The following is a 16,097-nucleotide window of genomic DNA, read 5'->3' as shown; positions in this document are numbered from 1 at the left end:
GCCCGACGTATTAGCAAGCTGAAGTGGCAATGGGCAGGGCACATAGTACGCAGAACTGACGGCCGATGGGGCAGAAAGGTTCTGGAATGGAGGCCGCGTACCGGAAAACGCAGCGTGGGACGTCCACCTACAAGGTGGACCGACGACATCGTAAAGGTAGCAGGGAAGCGCTGGACGCAGGCCGCTACCAATCGATCAACATGGAAAGCATTGGGGGAGGCCTATGTTCAGCAGTGGACGTCCTGTGGCTGAAATGATGATGATGATGATGATAATCACTTTTAGAATCGGACAGGTATACTTATTTAAATGCTGTATTTATCATTTCCCTACAGATGAGACAGTTAATTTGAATTTTAAAAAATCCATTAGAATTTCAATATTTCTGTCGAATAAAACGAAGCTTACGACTTGATTCAAACTTCAAACTTAATCATTCAAGCATTATTGGTTGAATTTCAATATTAAGACAATTCAAAGATTAGAATCCACTATTGAATTTACATTCATACGTGAGTGTATTTCAGAGTAGGGACAGACAATCGCTCGTATGAATATTGTAACGCTTTGAGCCACATCACTCAAACTTAGAGTCTAAGACAAACTAACTATTAACAATTGGTCCCGAAGGTCTAATTGGCTTAATGATTCTGCAGGGGAGTAAGAAATAACTGAGATAGGTGCAGTAAGATCAGTATTGTTTAGTGTGCAGTAGTTGTTGCAGGAAGTTAGGCCAAATGGTGAAAAATTACTGTCCATTTCATATAAATAGTTACGTAACAAATAGGGTCATGTCGCCTATTTTTGTCCAAACGACGGATCACTCTTAAAAGAGGACAATAAGTAAACTATTGACAATATCTTGCTGAAACTTAACTACTTGTGAGCAAGCGAAATCGATTCGGTAATTTTCTTGACAACTTGGTAGAGTTCGCAAATTAGCTCTAATTAATACAATCATACCTACTTTTACCTATGTATCAAACTACAATAAATTTTCACATTTTTCAAAGTGATAACAAAATAGTCAGCTTGTTTAATAAATTGAAATTGATTGACATCTTAAAATTCAATCTAACTAAAGAGCCAACTGGACAAGTTGAGGCATCGTGCGCCCCGCGAATGGCACGCATTAACGTGAGTGTACCTTTATAATTTTCATTATTAGATTAGTATACATGGCAGAAGCAAATGAATGAAGCTCGTATTCGTCTAACCAAATTAGTCGCCAACGTACTCCTGGATGATACAACCCAAACATGTCAGGAGACGTATTCTGGAAACATTCAAGTTCATACTCGCATACGAATTTGCTCCAATTGCGTTATCGGTATTTTATTTATGAATAATTTTATCTGTAAGACTAAATGGAAGTAATTTGAATTATGACATAAATACTAAATTACTTTTTGCCTTTAGTTTACCTTTAAGATAGACACAAAAAGAAATAAAGTCTATCAAATCAATTGCGTAGGTACTCGTATGTTTAGGTAGAGGTCAAATAACATTTAGATTTTTAAAAATTAGTGCTTACCTACCCATTGAATTTAGGTACTTCCTAATCAAAAAGGTAACTAGAATTGTTCCATTTCGTATACGATTCAGAAGTCGAATGCTTCCAAAATAAGTCCTTTGTACTTTCGTCTCCATCCAAACAAATCGCAGGCGACTCTAATCAGCTAAGGCAAGATTGGAGTGAATTCCTTTCGACAGAAATCTAATTTGGTTTTTTCATTACTCCTCTAACGTAATGTAACTTGCGTAAAAGGAGTTAATGTTATTTATTTTTATTTTATTTATTAGGACAACCAACAAGACAAACACGCATACATGGAATTACTATACCTAACTAATAGTGCTTAGAACTAAGTGTTGTCTTAATTAAAAAAATAGTAGGTAGGTAGGTAGTTATATGTTTCTAATTAGGATTTCTAATCGTCAATTATCTTAGCAAGTTAAAGTCAAAATAAAGCTGCTTGCAGAACAAATTAATTTCAGTACGATAAATTAAAGTTAGATACTTTTTAAAATTCGTAGATATATTTTAAAATTTCCTACATTATTCACACACTTTAGCCACATCTTATTACAACTTAATGTCATAGTTTCTTGGCATAAGCTTATAAATTAAAGCTCAATAAAAATGAGCAAATCTATCTTTCTACAGCGCTCTTCCTATACAAGGTGCCCTGTGACGCTCTACCTTTGGGCTTCAGCTTGACACATTTTTTGGGACACCCTGTATAACTCGCCACTAGCCGCCCCTACGTTATTATAATTGTATTAGTATGACGAAGATAAAGACCAGCAAATGTCCTATTTTTCCAACACGTTTCGCGTCACCCCAGACAAAACACAAATGACTCGGCGCCTTACAAGGCTCATTAAGAACGCTTCATACTAAATAATAATAATACATTTTACATGCTTTCAACAAATTAATGCGATACCCAAAATGTGTTTAAACCTGTTATTATCCCCATAATGTACTGTGCCTTAAATAAATTAATAATGTATTCAAATTATCTTAGTAAGCATTTTCCTGTTCAGTCACATAAACAGATCACATGTCCCAAATTTAGGCTTCCTTACCTCACTCGGGAGAAGACGAGGCTGATGCTGCTTAATTTATTATCTTTCAGGAAGGCACTTTCTTTCTTTATATTGAGTGTAATTTATTAAACTTGAAGTCAGAGGTGACTTTAATCCGGTGACTGAGTTTATTGCGGCGCTTCTTCTCGGCAGTTGCCACAACACAACTATATCTGTCTCAAAATACTGGTAAGACTTAAAAATATTACGTGAAAGACAAAAGCAACGCTGAAACTTTTTCCAACACTGAAACTCGGCTTGGGGAACACTGAAAAACTAGCGTATTGGTGGTCTTTGTCACCGTAGGCTACGGCATTTGCCGAGTCAGGTCCCATTGCAATGGGCATCGAATCAACTTAGGCATTGCTTCATTTCCTCTTCCTTATGTTTTAATATGCTACTTTTGCCTTTTTATGTACCTTATTGGCTTTGTGTGATGTTCGTTGCAATTAATGTTTTTCCTTTTAATTTTTGTATTGATACCGGTAAAATTATGTTTTTTATGTTTAAGTAACCGAATACAGACAAAATGCGGTACCTGTATTATTTTTAAGAAATGGCATATTATGTACGCTCAGTATGAATCGTTCCTAAATACGACCCCAAGTTTGGTGAATGATGACCCGCTCGCGTGTGCGACACGAGGATACAACTTCTTTTGTTTACTATACCAAGGAATGTGGCTACGCCCTGTGATAGGAAAACGAAACACCTGGAGGTTTTCATGCCAATATGCTTTCATCACAGACTCCGAACAAAGCTTGTGAAGTTATGATATCATTGCATGCTAGGCATATATTTTATTTAAGTAGAGAAATATTTAGATGCATTTTGTAGGCTGGTTTTAGTGTCACGCGGACTGTCAGTACGGATCGCTCCGCACAGCCAATTTGTATGAACTGCTAGGGAGTGTAGCGGTTCCTCCGGACCGCAATACTCTAAAACGCTCCCTAGAAGTTCATACAGATTGGCCGTGCGGAGCGGGTCCGCACCGGACGGTCCGCGTGACACTAAAACCAGCCGTAGTAGTACTACTAGTAAGTATCTTGTCGCCAGTCTGGTATCAAATATTTCTTCTTTTCTCTTTCTTAAGAAAGGGGAATAAATATTCTGTACATTTAAAACTAGAATATTGCTGTGTGTGACAGGAGATCGCGCCCGTTATTCGACTTTCGTATTTATCTCCTGTCTCAGCCAGGCTCGCAAACAAAAGCTTATATGCCTAAAGTAGCGTTAAACTGTCCGAAGATATTATTAACATCAGTGTGCTTTTGGTAGAGTTGACAGAGGTGTAAGCCTAACATCGAGCTATAGCGCCGAATGGTATTGGTAGAATGTAGAACCCGGCGTCAAAGCGTCCTAACGCCACGTCAGAGCGATACGTTTTACTAGCATTGGCGCCTGTGTTTGATATGAAACTATCCACATTCTACCAACCAACACAATACGGCGCTATAGCGCGTCATGCTAGCGCTCTTGAGCGCGCTAGTACGCGTTCTATTTAGCTATCTTTGTAGGTTTACTATATCTTACCTGCTATTGGTGGAGTTGACGGAGGTGTTGGACCGGCTGCGGCGGTTGCAGATGGAGTCGCCGCAGTTGACGACACCGCCCTTGGTCGTGATGCTGAAGGTGCGCAGCCGGTACAGGTCGTCGGAGATGCGAGGATTGTACGGCTTCTCGGGTAGAGAGCAGACGCGAGGGCGCGAGTGCTCGACCACTGCGGAATAAGGTTGGTATTAGATTTGTATTGTGTGGACCGACGACCTCATAAAGGTACGGGACTATTCCTACCTCTCGTTCCCCAGGTTCTAGAGCTTGACGGCTAATAAAAACCCAACCAATGAAGGTCAAGTTTGTCCCGGGGGAAAGTTAAACTGTCATTGGACCCACAACGATATTAATCAGAAGAACATAGGAGTTCGAAGTTAAGGTTCGACTTTTTCTACTCATAAAGGTAGCAGGAAGGCACCCGCCTCTACAACCGATGCGAACCATAACGTGACCACGACCGCTCTGCCAAGAGCGTAACGAATAAGAATTAGAGAATCAAACCCAGGACATCCGGGTTGAACGAAGCCAACCTACCTTTAGTAACCCAAGACTCGTACAATATTATTTTATTTAACCAGGTGCTCACCTAGCCTAGTAACTGTTACTAACTACGATATTAAAACAAAATAGTACTATTATCCATTTTCAGGTATAAGTCAATTTACTTTTCTAATTACTACCACTTAAGTAACATCAAATTAAACGTTAATTTCAACTATAGCTGATGCTATCAAAACATTCGATTAATTTATTAAAGGAATGTCGTATCAAGATATCGTCGTAGACAGACTTATCTAGTTACCAAGTCTGTCTGTAGTTAATTAAATAGAAGCCTAAGGCTGGGTTGCACCATCTTACTTTAACTTTGACAAACGTCAAAAATCTGTCAAACTCCATACAAAAAGCACCGGTTATTGTCATAGTTACCGTCAAAGTTAGGTGGTGCAACTCAGCCTAATTGTGTAACTGAATATCTATAGCAATTGATTTTATTTAGTCCATCTTACTTTAACTTTGACAAAAGTCAAAAATCTCTCAAACTCCATACAAAAAGCACCGGTTATTGTTATTGTTAGGGTTAAAATAAGGTGGTGCAACTCAGCCTTAATGTTTAAATTAATAAACAGTAAAAATAAGAAAATTAAACCAAATAACGCACCTAGCCTGTCACTGAGCCTAACTTAACTTACGAGTACTTACGATCATAATATAATTTATTAAGAAAACTTCCATAAAATACCTACGAAGTTTTCCCATCCAAAAGTTCGCCAAATGGTTTTAGTCAGAGCTTAAAGTTAGAAATATCGTCTAATGCCCCACCTGTACCTACGAGTAGGTACATGGAAATGCCATTTAATAAATTAACCTACTAAATACATAAATTTTATTAACCTTAAATATATTCCCAGCCTGTCAAATACAGTCTATCAAAAAGGTATCCTTCGTAAAAGGTCGGCATAATTTATAATTTTAGGGACATCCATCAAAGGGCCAAAATTCGTGACATACCTACCTAGAAGAGCTTCCAAAATTCTTGGAAGTAGAATCAAATGGCGAATCAGTATTAATCCATGAAACGAAAACGTTGCTTGAAAGATTCCTGAAATAAATAACTTTACATCGACTGTCTTAGGCATATATTCAGACTAGCGGCCGCCCGCGACTTCGTACGCGTGGATCCCGTTGTACCTCCATAGGGGTTGAATTTTGCAAAATCCCGTCTTAGTGAGCACCTACTTTCTGGACTCCTAGCACTTGTAGTTTCTGAGATTTCGTGATGAGTGAGTCAGTCAATCTGAAATTTTTCCAAAATGGAATTGTTTGTTGCAAAATCTTTCTGTATAAGACGCCAGTTTAGCTTAATGTGCTGTCGTCTGTATCTTGTTTATTGGAGCGTAAATTTGAGGGTGAGAGTGACGCTCAACAGGTAGGTATCGCTATAGGCACAGTCGGATACGCAAGATGAAACGTCTGCGACAAGACTGGCCCAATAGATATAATCCAGATGAGAAAAATTTCTTACACTGTGGCGACGCTGGGCCACAGCTTTTTGAAAATCAAAGCAAAACTATACTAAATTCATAAGGTCATTTATACCACCGCGCGTCGGCTAACTCGCTGGCGAGCAAATTCAAAGACCTTGGCGGGTCAGGTGGGTTTGGCCTGCCATTCTACGGTGTACGCCAGTAGAAACTGGAAATTTTTGTAAGAAATAAAGCGAAAAACGTTTACTTAGCTCTATCCATTATTAACCCATCTTTGATTGCAAAATGAAGGAAGTTGACCGTTGTTTAGTAATACGGAACTTACTGTTATGAAACGTATAGCATGCTATTATTATGTATTTATCCATAATTTATTTATTTATTCATGAATTGAACGGTAGTACCAATTACACTATTCAAACAAGACAGACAGACAGCAGTCTGCTATCTGCCATCATATCTTGTGGGAGTGTGATATTTGGAAACATGAACGTGATATAATGCTTAACACAATACAACATACATCTGTTTCCGCAATTTATTACACCGATCTTGTCGCGACAAGAAAAAAATTCCGTGCTTTTAAGCGATTTTGTGAAAAATATTATTGGCAGGTAGTTGCTAATTGCTCATAAGATAGGCCCCCTTAATTTAATTTATTGTCCGTGGTGCATAATCTTTTCTTAAAGGTTTTAAACTTTTGTTTGTCACCTGTCATCCGCTTTGCAATGGAGGGAAGTCGAACCTTAATTTCGAACTCCTCCTATGTTCTTCTGATTAATTTCGTTGCGGGTCCAATGACAGTTTAACTTTCCCCCGGGACAAACTTGACCTTCATTGGTTGGGTTTTTGTGGCGGTCAACCTGTAGATCCTGGCTATACAGGAGTTGCAGTGGTGGGAACGAGAGGTGGGAATAGTCCCGTTTTTATTCAAAAAAGACGTAACAAAGTTCAGAATGACATTTAAGTACTTATAAACAATTTAACTTAACTTAATTTAGGAAAAGTACATAAATCAGATGCGATTATTTTGTAACAGTACCTATACTACTTCAGACCGTACATTTCGGTTTTAATAAAAATCTTCAGATTCGTCTACACTCGCGAGCTCAAGTATGGAATCACCCAATTTGTTCCGAGCGATCGTAAGAACAAAATGACTGATAGAAGATAAATAAAATTTAAGTGGTACTATTTTAAATGTAATATTATGTACTTATATTGATACCAAGATATACAAATAGCTAGTCATTCAGTTCTTTTGATCGCTCGGATTCCATACTTTTGCTATTTAGTACAATAGTTTTCGACTTAGTCAGAAGCTCCATTAAATACCTAAATGTAGGTACTATTGACTATTTATTAAGGTAAACAAAATTAATGAACATCAAATTTCCAATAGGTAAAGTAATTTATGTAAATTACTTTTAGCGAGAATTTCTGAAGTTTCACAGCATTTTCCAATAAAGACTTTCATTCAACTTTAAATTTAAAACCATAGTTATTAATGAAACTTCTTTCATACTTCGTGATTGTAATTTCAAATTGCGTCGCTACAAACTTTCTTGGGGTAATATTTTTGAAGCGTTCGACTCAAAAGTTTAATTCGTGCACGACAACTAATGATTTCTTCACGAATAATTAAGGCCTTTATAAATACACAAACCAGTCTCGTTATGAAAATGAAATTTTGGACTAAAGTTAGTTTGGAATAAAGAAATTGAAATAAAAACTGAAGACTTATCATAAAGTATTTTCAGAAAATTTGTATTGGTGATGCAAAATCCAAAAAACTGCACGCAGGAAGATTTAATTAATGCTACTGACAACGCACTCTTGTAGAAGAGTTTTGGGCTGATACTGTGTAGGTTTGTTGTCGACAGGACAAGAAGAAGAAAGTCAATTGCTCACTGACTTCTATTGGTAGAATTCAAAATACGATTTTGTTCGAAAAGTCGTTAAAGGATCTACAAGTATGCTGTCATGCATAAAGTCTCTAGGGATTCGCATGCGATTTTGAGTCGAGTGCTTCAAAAATACGTCCCCAACTTTAAAAAAATATGAAAGCATGTTCAGCTATTGATTCTTGGGACAAAGTGTTTACAACTTCCTAAGCGATCAAGTTTTTTAACCTCTTAGCGCCTGTTGCTCGAAAAGAACGATAAAAGAATTCAGAAGAATCGACGACAATGAAAACAAACACGTTATTGTTAAAAACCTATCAAACATTTTGAATAATGATGCTATTCAGTTAAAGAATGTTCGATCGCTTTGAAAAATGGAGGAAATAATAAAAGTCAGAACGTAAACGCCAAATAGAAAAGGCTATCTTATATTTATAAGCCAAAATTGCCAGCTTTCATGTTAACATACAACAAATTTCTGGGCTAGCTCGCTCTACTATACATCGCATCTGCATTACTTGATAGAGATTAATAATCAAGATTACATTTTTAAAAGTTGCTACCATTTTGCTTCGAAATTGAAATACGAGTCAAATAATAATTCAGTTGGATCTAGCCACTACAAACTGACCGAAAAGATTTAAATACTTTCTCGGTCTTTAGTCTTACAAAATTAACTGACATTTCTTCCGCAATCAGCCCTTTTTTTCCGCGTGACAACATAATTTCCAAATTTCCTAAGGTTCCAAAGGGTTAATACTTTGAAATTGGATACTTCTTCATTATGCTGCCCGTCGATCGTCTGTTTGCTCACATCCCGGCGCCGTAGGAACAAAGTCTTAATTATTTAAGACTAGCGACCCGCCCCGGTTTCGCACTGGTACTAAGTACAGTCACGGAATGAAAAGGTTCGTCAGTTTTCAAATTGATTCCTTCAACGAATCGCGAGCACATATTACCTTTTGAAACTATGTTACAGAATAATCTCGAGTTAGAGAAAATAATCTTTAAGTTGTTTGACGATTTATCTTGTCAAGAGATTATTGTGATTGATAAACTAAAACCTTCTTGTTGGTTCATCCTGCCATTATTATTTCTATTAAATAAAAAAAAACTATTGTCAATTGGTCAATGTCATCATTGCATTGCACTGATGGGATAGAAAAATAAACAAGCAAAACCTTATTCGTTAGGAAACGTCATATTTATTTAAATGTTAGCAGCACTGTTTCGTGCACTGTTATGTTGGCAGGTTTGACTCTTACAGTACCTAGCGCAAGCGAAAACCGACACTAAGGTGACGAACCTTTTCATTCCGCGACTGTACATAATAAACCTTCCTTTTGAATCACTCTATCTATTTAAAAAAACGCATCAAAATTCGTTGCGTATTTTTAAAGATCTAAGCATACATAGGGACAGACAGCGGAAAGTGACTTTGTTATTAGCTATGTAGTGACTAGCTGCCCGCCCCGGCTTCGCACGAGTATTAGGTAATTAACATAATAAGCCTATGTTAATCAAAGAATTTGGATTCTAATGGTGAAGGAATTTTCGAAATCGGTTCAGGTGTTTCGGAGCCTATTCAATACAAACACACAAATATAAAAATAAAAATATTTCCTCTATAAAATATTAGTAGTAAGTACAGCTGTGACTTCGACTTCATACGCGTGAAAATCGTTTAAATAATGTTTCCTGTTTTCCCCAACATTTTTCATTGGTGCTCGTAGTGTGTGTGATGGTATACCGCCTATAGTCTTCCCTAATAAATGGGCTATCCAACACAAAAAGAGTTTTTTCAAATTGGACCAGTATTTCCAGTGATTAGCACATTTAACCAAACACACAAACAAATTCTTCAGCCGTTTAATATTAGTAAGTATAGAACGAGTAAACTCCAAAATTCAAGCTTAAATTCACTAGAATTTAGGCGTAATACTTAGGTACTAATGTTATACAGGCAACATTTTACACTCGAAAATAATAAGGATTGACAGTTTTGTAAGTTCGCCAAGTTATTCTTAGGCTAGACGTGATTTTCTGACAGATTCTCTGAAGATTTCCCGTAAAGCAATATCTACCTATACTTATAATAAATCTGTAGAAAGGTCAATTCTGTACATGAAATATATTTTCAAAATAACTATCAGGGGCTGATAAGTGATCGATACTGATGCCAAAAATGCAATCAGTAAAATTTTTGTCTGTCTGTCTGTCTGTCTGTCTGTCTGTCTGTCTGTCTGTCTGTCTGTCTGTATGTTCCTTATAGAAACAATAACTACTCGACGGATTTTAACGAAACTTGGTACAATTATTCTTCATACTCCTGGGCAGGTTATAGTATACTTAGGAATTCCCACAGGAACAGCAATTAGCGGGAAAATCCTTTTGTATGAAAAATCTAAACCGCTTAAGTTAGACGCTTGAAATTTGGCATGCAGGTACCTTAGTAAACTTAAAGCTTAGTTACAACAGGATATTGCATAATTCCCACGGGAACAGGAGTTAGCGGGAAAAAACATTTGTATGAAAAAATCTAAACCGCGTAAGATAGATGAAGGGGGTAAAACGGGATCCACGCATACGAAGTCGCGGGCGGCCGCTAGTAAATAATATAATAGATAATATTGTTCATGAAGGAGTAATGTTTGAGTATTTCAGTTTTAATAATTGGTACTATTAAAATGTTGTAATATAGGTGCTAAAATATTTGAAATACCTCTAAAATTCTATCTGTGTGCTTGTTCATTTCAAGGCTAAATCTCTAATTAAATCTAATTTTGAAGAATTTTGGTACAGACATAGACTAGGCATTTTATTACAAAAACTAGAAAAAAATATTGAAGGTGAAAAGATTACAAAGGGAAAAACCATAATTAGGTACTGAAGTTAGGTACACATGAAAATTAACGCAGTTAAAAAAAATCTGAAAAAAGATAGATGTGAAACAGCAAACGGGACTATTCCCACCTCTCGTTCCCACCACTGCAACTCCTGTGTAGCCAGGATCTACAGCTTGACCGCCACAAAAACCCAACCAATGAAGGTCAAGTTTGTCCCGGGGGAAAGTTAAACTGTCATTGGACCCGCAACGAAATTAATCAGAAGAACATAGGAGGAGTTCGAAATTAAGGTTCGACTTCCCTCCATTGCAAAGCGGATGACAGGTGACAAACAAAGGTTTAAAACCTTTAAGAAAAGATTATGCACCACGGACAATAAATTAAATTAAGGGGGCCTATCTTATGAGCAATTAGCAACTACCTGCCAATAATATTTTTCACAAAATCGCTTAAAAGCACGGAAATTTTTCCTTGTCGCGACAAGATCGGTGTAATAAATTGCGGAAACAGATGTATGTTGTATTGAATTAAGCATTATATCACGTTCATGTTTCCAAAGATCACACTCCCACAAGATATGATGGGCAGACTGCTCATGACTGACATCATCAGTGGAACACTCGCAAAAAGGAGACGGAACTAGTTTGAATTCGTGAAGTTTATGTTTAAAGTTGCCATGTCCCGTGAGGAACTGCGACGAGCAATGGTCGATTTCTAACCATCGCCTAGTTAGACGTTCGCGTACATTCGGGAAGAATTTATATAAGTGACGTCCTTTGACTGACGTATCCCATCTTTTTTGCCATTCATTAAGTAAATCTTCTTCAACGACTTCTCGGGAATCAAATAATCGACTTATTTTAGAACGATCGCGGCTATTTAAGAAATCGGAGGTTATATTTTCCCTTGATGCGAAGTACATAGCCGCACGCTTTTGTACCTCTAAGTCGACCGGCAGTACACCAGCCAGGACTGGCAGAGCCTCCGTGCTCACAGTTCTGTAAGCTTTGCAAAGAAAAATCAATGCAAGGCGTTGACTTTGGAGTAGTTTCCGTCGAGCGGCTCCTATAGTAGCTCTGTCAGCCCAAACTGGTGAACCATAGCAAATGGAGCTTAAATAAGTGGCCGAATATATTACTCGGAGGATTTTAAACGTTAGACCCCACGTCGAGGTTGAAATGTGACTTAAGGCATAAAAGTTCTTTTTAGCTTTTTCACCGATCTGTTTAATGTGATCGACAAAACTAAAGTTTTTCTCTAAAATTAGTCCGAGATAGCAAACAGATTCCCGTTTTTTAACAGTTATTTCATTGAATTTAATGCGAGGCAAAACTTTAAGATTACCTTTTAATAGAAGCTGATAAGTTTTGTGAGGGGCAAACTGCAAACGATTTCTGTCTCCCCATTGAGATATTAAATTCAAGCATGTATCCGCTAGATTTTCAAGCTTTGATCTAGTGTCAGCCTCTATTAAAAGGAGACCGTCATCAGCGTACCCGGTTAACGAACAGCCTTCGGGTAATGGTAATGCTAGAAAATCATCGAAACCCAAATTCCAAAGGTAGGGCCCTAGGACCGATCCTTGGGGACAGCCGCGCGTGAGCACCTTTGATTCAGCATGATGGCCGAGTTTTAATTTAGTTGTACCGTTACAAAAGTATGAGTGCAGTAGTGAATATATATTACTATAGCATCCACGAACTTTCAGTTTTAAGAGCAGGATCGGCCACCAAGCATTGTCGAAGGCACCTGAAATATCGAGGAATATTCCTACAACGTACTTTGCCACCGAGGACGTCACTTTTGATGTGAAACAGCAGTAAAAAGTAAGTGTTAAGTACTTTTATCTCTTTAATTCTAATAAAAATAATATTTACTTTTATTTGATTTTGAGCTGCGGGAATTCTCTAAAAGTTAAATTGCGTTGTTACTTACAACCTTTCCATTAATTAATGTCACTTAAAACACGTTTTGATCTGAAGTTCCTATCACTGGAAACTTTTGGGGCACTCTCCTTGTAATCGCTATTCAATTTCCATTAAACGACGTCAGTAATTTCATCAGTTAATTGAGTTCAAGTGCCTATTGATTTTAACACACAATATCGAGGGGCAGAGAACTTTGTCGTGTATGAAATACTAGATTTATCCTGCGACTTTGTGCGCCTTGCTTTTGATAAATAGAGTAGAGTCTTAAAGAGCTTTTAATTTGTTGAATTGCAATAAGTAGTTAAATCAATTAACAGGACAGAATCTATCAGGTTGTTATTACTAAGGGCTGATTTTTCAATCGACGGATAACTTTTAAATGAAGAGTAAAATTGTCATTTTGTCATTTTTTCTATACTGAAATTGTCAAGTTGCCAAACTTATTCTTCAGTAAAATGATAACCAGTGATTGAAAAATCAGCAAATACAAAACATTTCAGCAAAAGCACGTATTTTAGGAACACTCATGTAGGTCCTGAAATACTTGTTTTTGCTTGCGGTTTGGTCCGTCTGTGAAGATTTCTATAAAGACAAATTGTTATTTTTTTAACGATTCATTAATATTTATTTTTGATATGCAACAGCACATCAAGGTAAACCCTGGGATACCTTATGTAATAGAATGCTATTTTGCTACAAAAATGGATTGACATGTACTCAGGACTATTCTCACCTCTCTTTACCACCGCTGCAAGCCTCCTCCTGTGAAGCCAAGATCTACTTGACCGTCAATAAAAACCCAACCAGTGAAGGTCAAGTTTGTCCCGAGGGAAAGTTAAACTGTCATTGGACCCGCAACGAAATTAATCAGAAGAACATAGGAGGCGTTCGAAGTTAAGGTTCGACTTCCCTCCATTGCAAAGCGGGTGACAGGATTGACATGTACTACCTACTGTCGGGGTACAAGCTGTAACTTGTAAAGTTTCAAAGTCAGTTATTGCGTGAAGTATTCGTGAACAAATACCCCATCTATCCACAAACTTTCTAGTTTATATTAGTAGATGACTAAAGTTCAGAACTTCGAACTCGACGTAACCAAGACCTCGTCAACATTGTTTACCGCAAATAACAGAGATTGAAATTTTCTGTGTCCATGTTAATTTCAATGCTAAGGGTCAGTTTTATTAGTTCCAGATAGATTTCTAACAAATAAAGTTGAGTTTAGTGACTGTTTTCAGATATCTCTATCCGGGACTAGTGACACTAAAACTGTAGTTTATCTGACAGATAAGTTATTTAACCTTTATCAGTGAGTTGTAAATTGGCCCTTAATTTTTTAACGGTTTAAAATTTAGTGACACTAAATTTTTACTTGATGTGAATTTGACTGATTGATCTAATTCTTCACTGCATAATAATATCCAAATTTTGCATTCATTGTGATTTTGAATTTATTTCCATAAGCATTTTAAGGGTTACTTATGTGTCACGGTCATAAAGACCGTTTTCATCATCAATCCCTAATTTTTAAGTTATCCCAAATAAAAAATAATGAAAATATGAAAACAAAATTCCTGTTATGTCTTACCATCGAGGTCATTTATAAAATAGGGATTGATGGTGAAAACGGGCATTAATTTCATACCATAATCAAGTTACTAAAGACTGAAAAGATGTCCCCTGTGGAATTTGAACTTAATGCCTTTAGTATAAGCTACCAAATTGAGAAAGTACATTTTGTATACAACGCTGACCTACTGCTCTCACCTATACTATGGTACAGTACTTTCACGCGTAACCTAGTTACCGAGCGAACACTTAATTACTGTGTTGCCAGCTAGCAAAATGAGTATCAACGCTGGTAATGTCATCACTGAGCGTCGAGGTATGATGTAAGATTTTATAGAAAAAAAAAAGAATTTCATTTTTCAAAAATATTGGCATTGATAGGTACTGCGCACTAAACTGTGAATATATTAAGTACTTCACGATGTACGGACGACAGCACATCAACCTAAACACAGTGGCGTCTTATCTCGTTGTAATACAGGCTATTTTGCAAAAAAATGTATAGGTTTATGTGCTGTAAACTGTAGACAGAATAAAACTGTAACTTTTTAAGAAAAGTGCGTAGCAGTAAACACATCGCAAAGTTAAAAAATAAATGAAACTAACATAAACTCACCTGGTAATTCCAAAAAGTTGGACGTCCGCCTCTGCCGTCCACGCATCGTATTTTGAAAGTTCAACGGCCCGATATCCTCTACGGAGTCACAATTCGACATCGTAGACTCCCTCGACCCTCTCCTACTGGCCAGATAAGCCAGTCCACCCTTCATGGACCCTCGCCTCATAGGAGAGCACGGCCTGCTCACGCTCGTCGACCTAGTCTGTGGCGTGTCATCTGTCATATCTGTCAAATCTGACGTCGACTTCCGGCAGATGCGTGATGACGTCGTCGTGGCCTCGTCATCCGCATCATGCACCACCGCAGACGGCGTCCCCGGCATGGCATCCATCGAGTCGTCAGTATGACTTGACACTATACTCGGTGACGTCACTAGCCGCGGAGAGCTCACTGTGGAAGTAGAACCGTATATTTTCCGCGTGCGGTTCGGGGACACATATCCTGGGTTGGTGTGGATGTGCACGGGAGGCGGTTTGGGAGACCTGGACTTTTCTCTCCGGCTGTGTTTGAGAGACGTTGAGTAGTGCAGGCCAGATGGGGGATGAGGGACCCTATCGAAGTTGCAGGGACTCGACCGGCCTGAAGGATTCTGTGGGAAATTGAAGTGCCTCGGGCTCATGGGACTTCTGTGCCCGTGCGCTATGGGAGACTTCGGAGGCTGGTTGTGCTTATCATAGCTACAACCGGACTGAGGCGTGTAGTACCCAGAAGAAGAAGTGCTGGAGGTGATAGACGGACTTTTTTGGGGAAACACAAAGTGCCGGGGACTTTTGGGAGTATGGGGCTTAGGGGAGACGGGAGGATAACCTCCTGGACTGTTCACGGCCATCATTAGATTCACTCGCGAGTATCCATTTCACTTCACTTTCACCTGAAAAGAAAGAAAACACATTGTTATTCTACTCGTTAGTAAGTTGCTAATTTCAATAACAAAAGACACTCTACAAAGACGTATGTTGCCATTTAAGTCCCGAAAGCGATATCGGGAGCAAAAACGCGAATAACAAGGTTATTTTTATACAATTCTCCTTTGGTGCCGAAGCCAATTTATACAAGAAAGGTTTCGGATGTCATTTCCCTTCAGCTCGAACTGGAAATAT

The 16,097-nt window shown here is 37.9% G+C and overlaps 1 protein-coding gene across 1 annotated transcript in view; it reads right to left on the bottom strand.

Annotated features, from left to right (window-relative positions):
- LOC135082885 (uncharacterized) overlaps nt 1-15,863 on the bottom strand; it is a 49,139-nt gene extending 33,276 nt beyond the window's left edge. Inside the window, exons 1-2 of the mRNA XM_063977647.1 lie at nt 14,995-15,863; nt 4,126-4,312 (exon numbers count right to left, since the gene is read on the bottom strand). Coding sequence (XP_063833717.1) covers nt 4,126-4,312; nt 14,995-15,829 — 1,022 coding nt within the window. The 5' untranslated portion in view covers nt 15,830-15,863. The remainder of the gene's footprint in view (nt 1-4,125; nt 4,313-14,994) is intronic.
- Nucleotides 15,864-16,097: the final 234 nt, after the last annotated feature.

Source organism: Ostrinia nubilalis, chromosome 22, assembly GCF_963855985.1.
Source record: "Ostrinia nubilalis chromosome 22, ilOstNubi1.1, whole genome shotgun sequence".
Taxonomy (NCBI): Eukaryota; Metazoa; Arthropoda; class Insecta; order Lepidoptera; family Crambidae; genus Ostrinia; species Ostrinia nubilalis.
The sequence above is the reverse complement of the archived record's forward strand: the minus strand, read 5'-3'. Positions and strand labels throughout refer to the sequence as shown.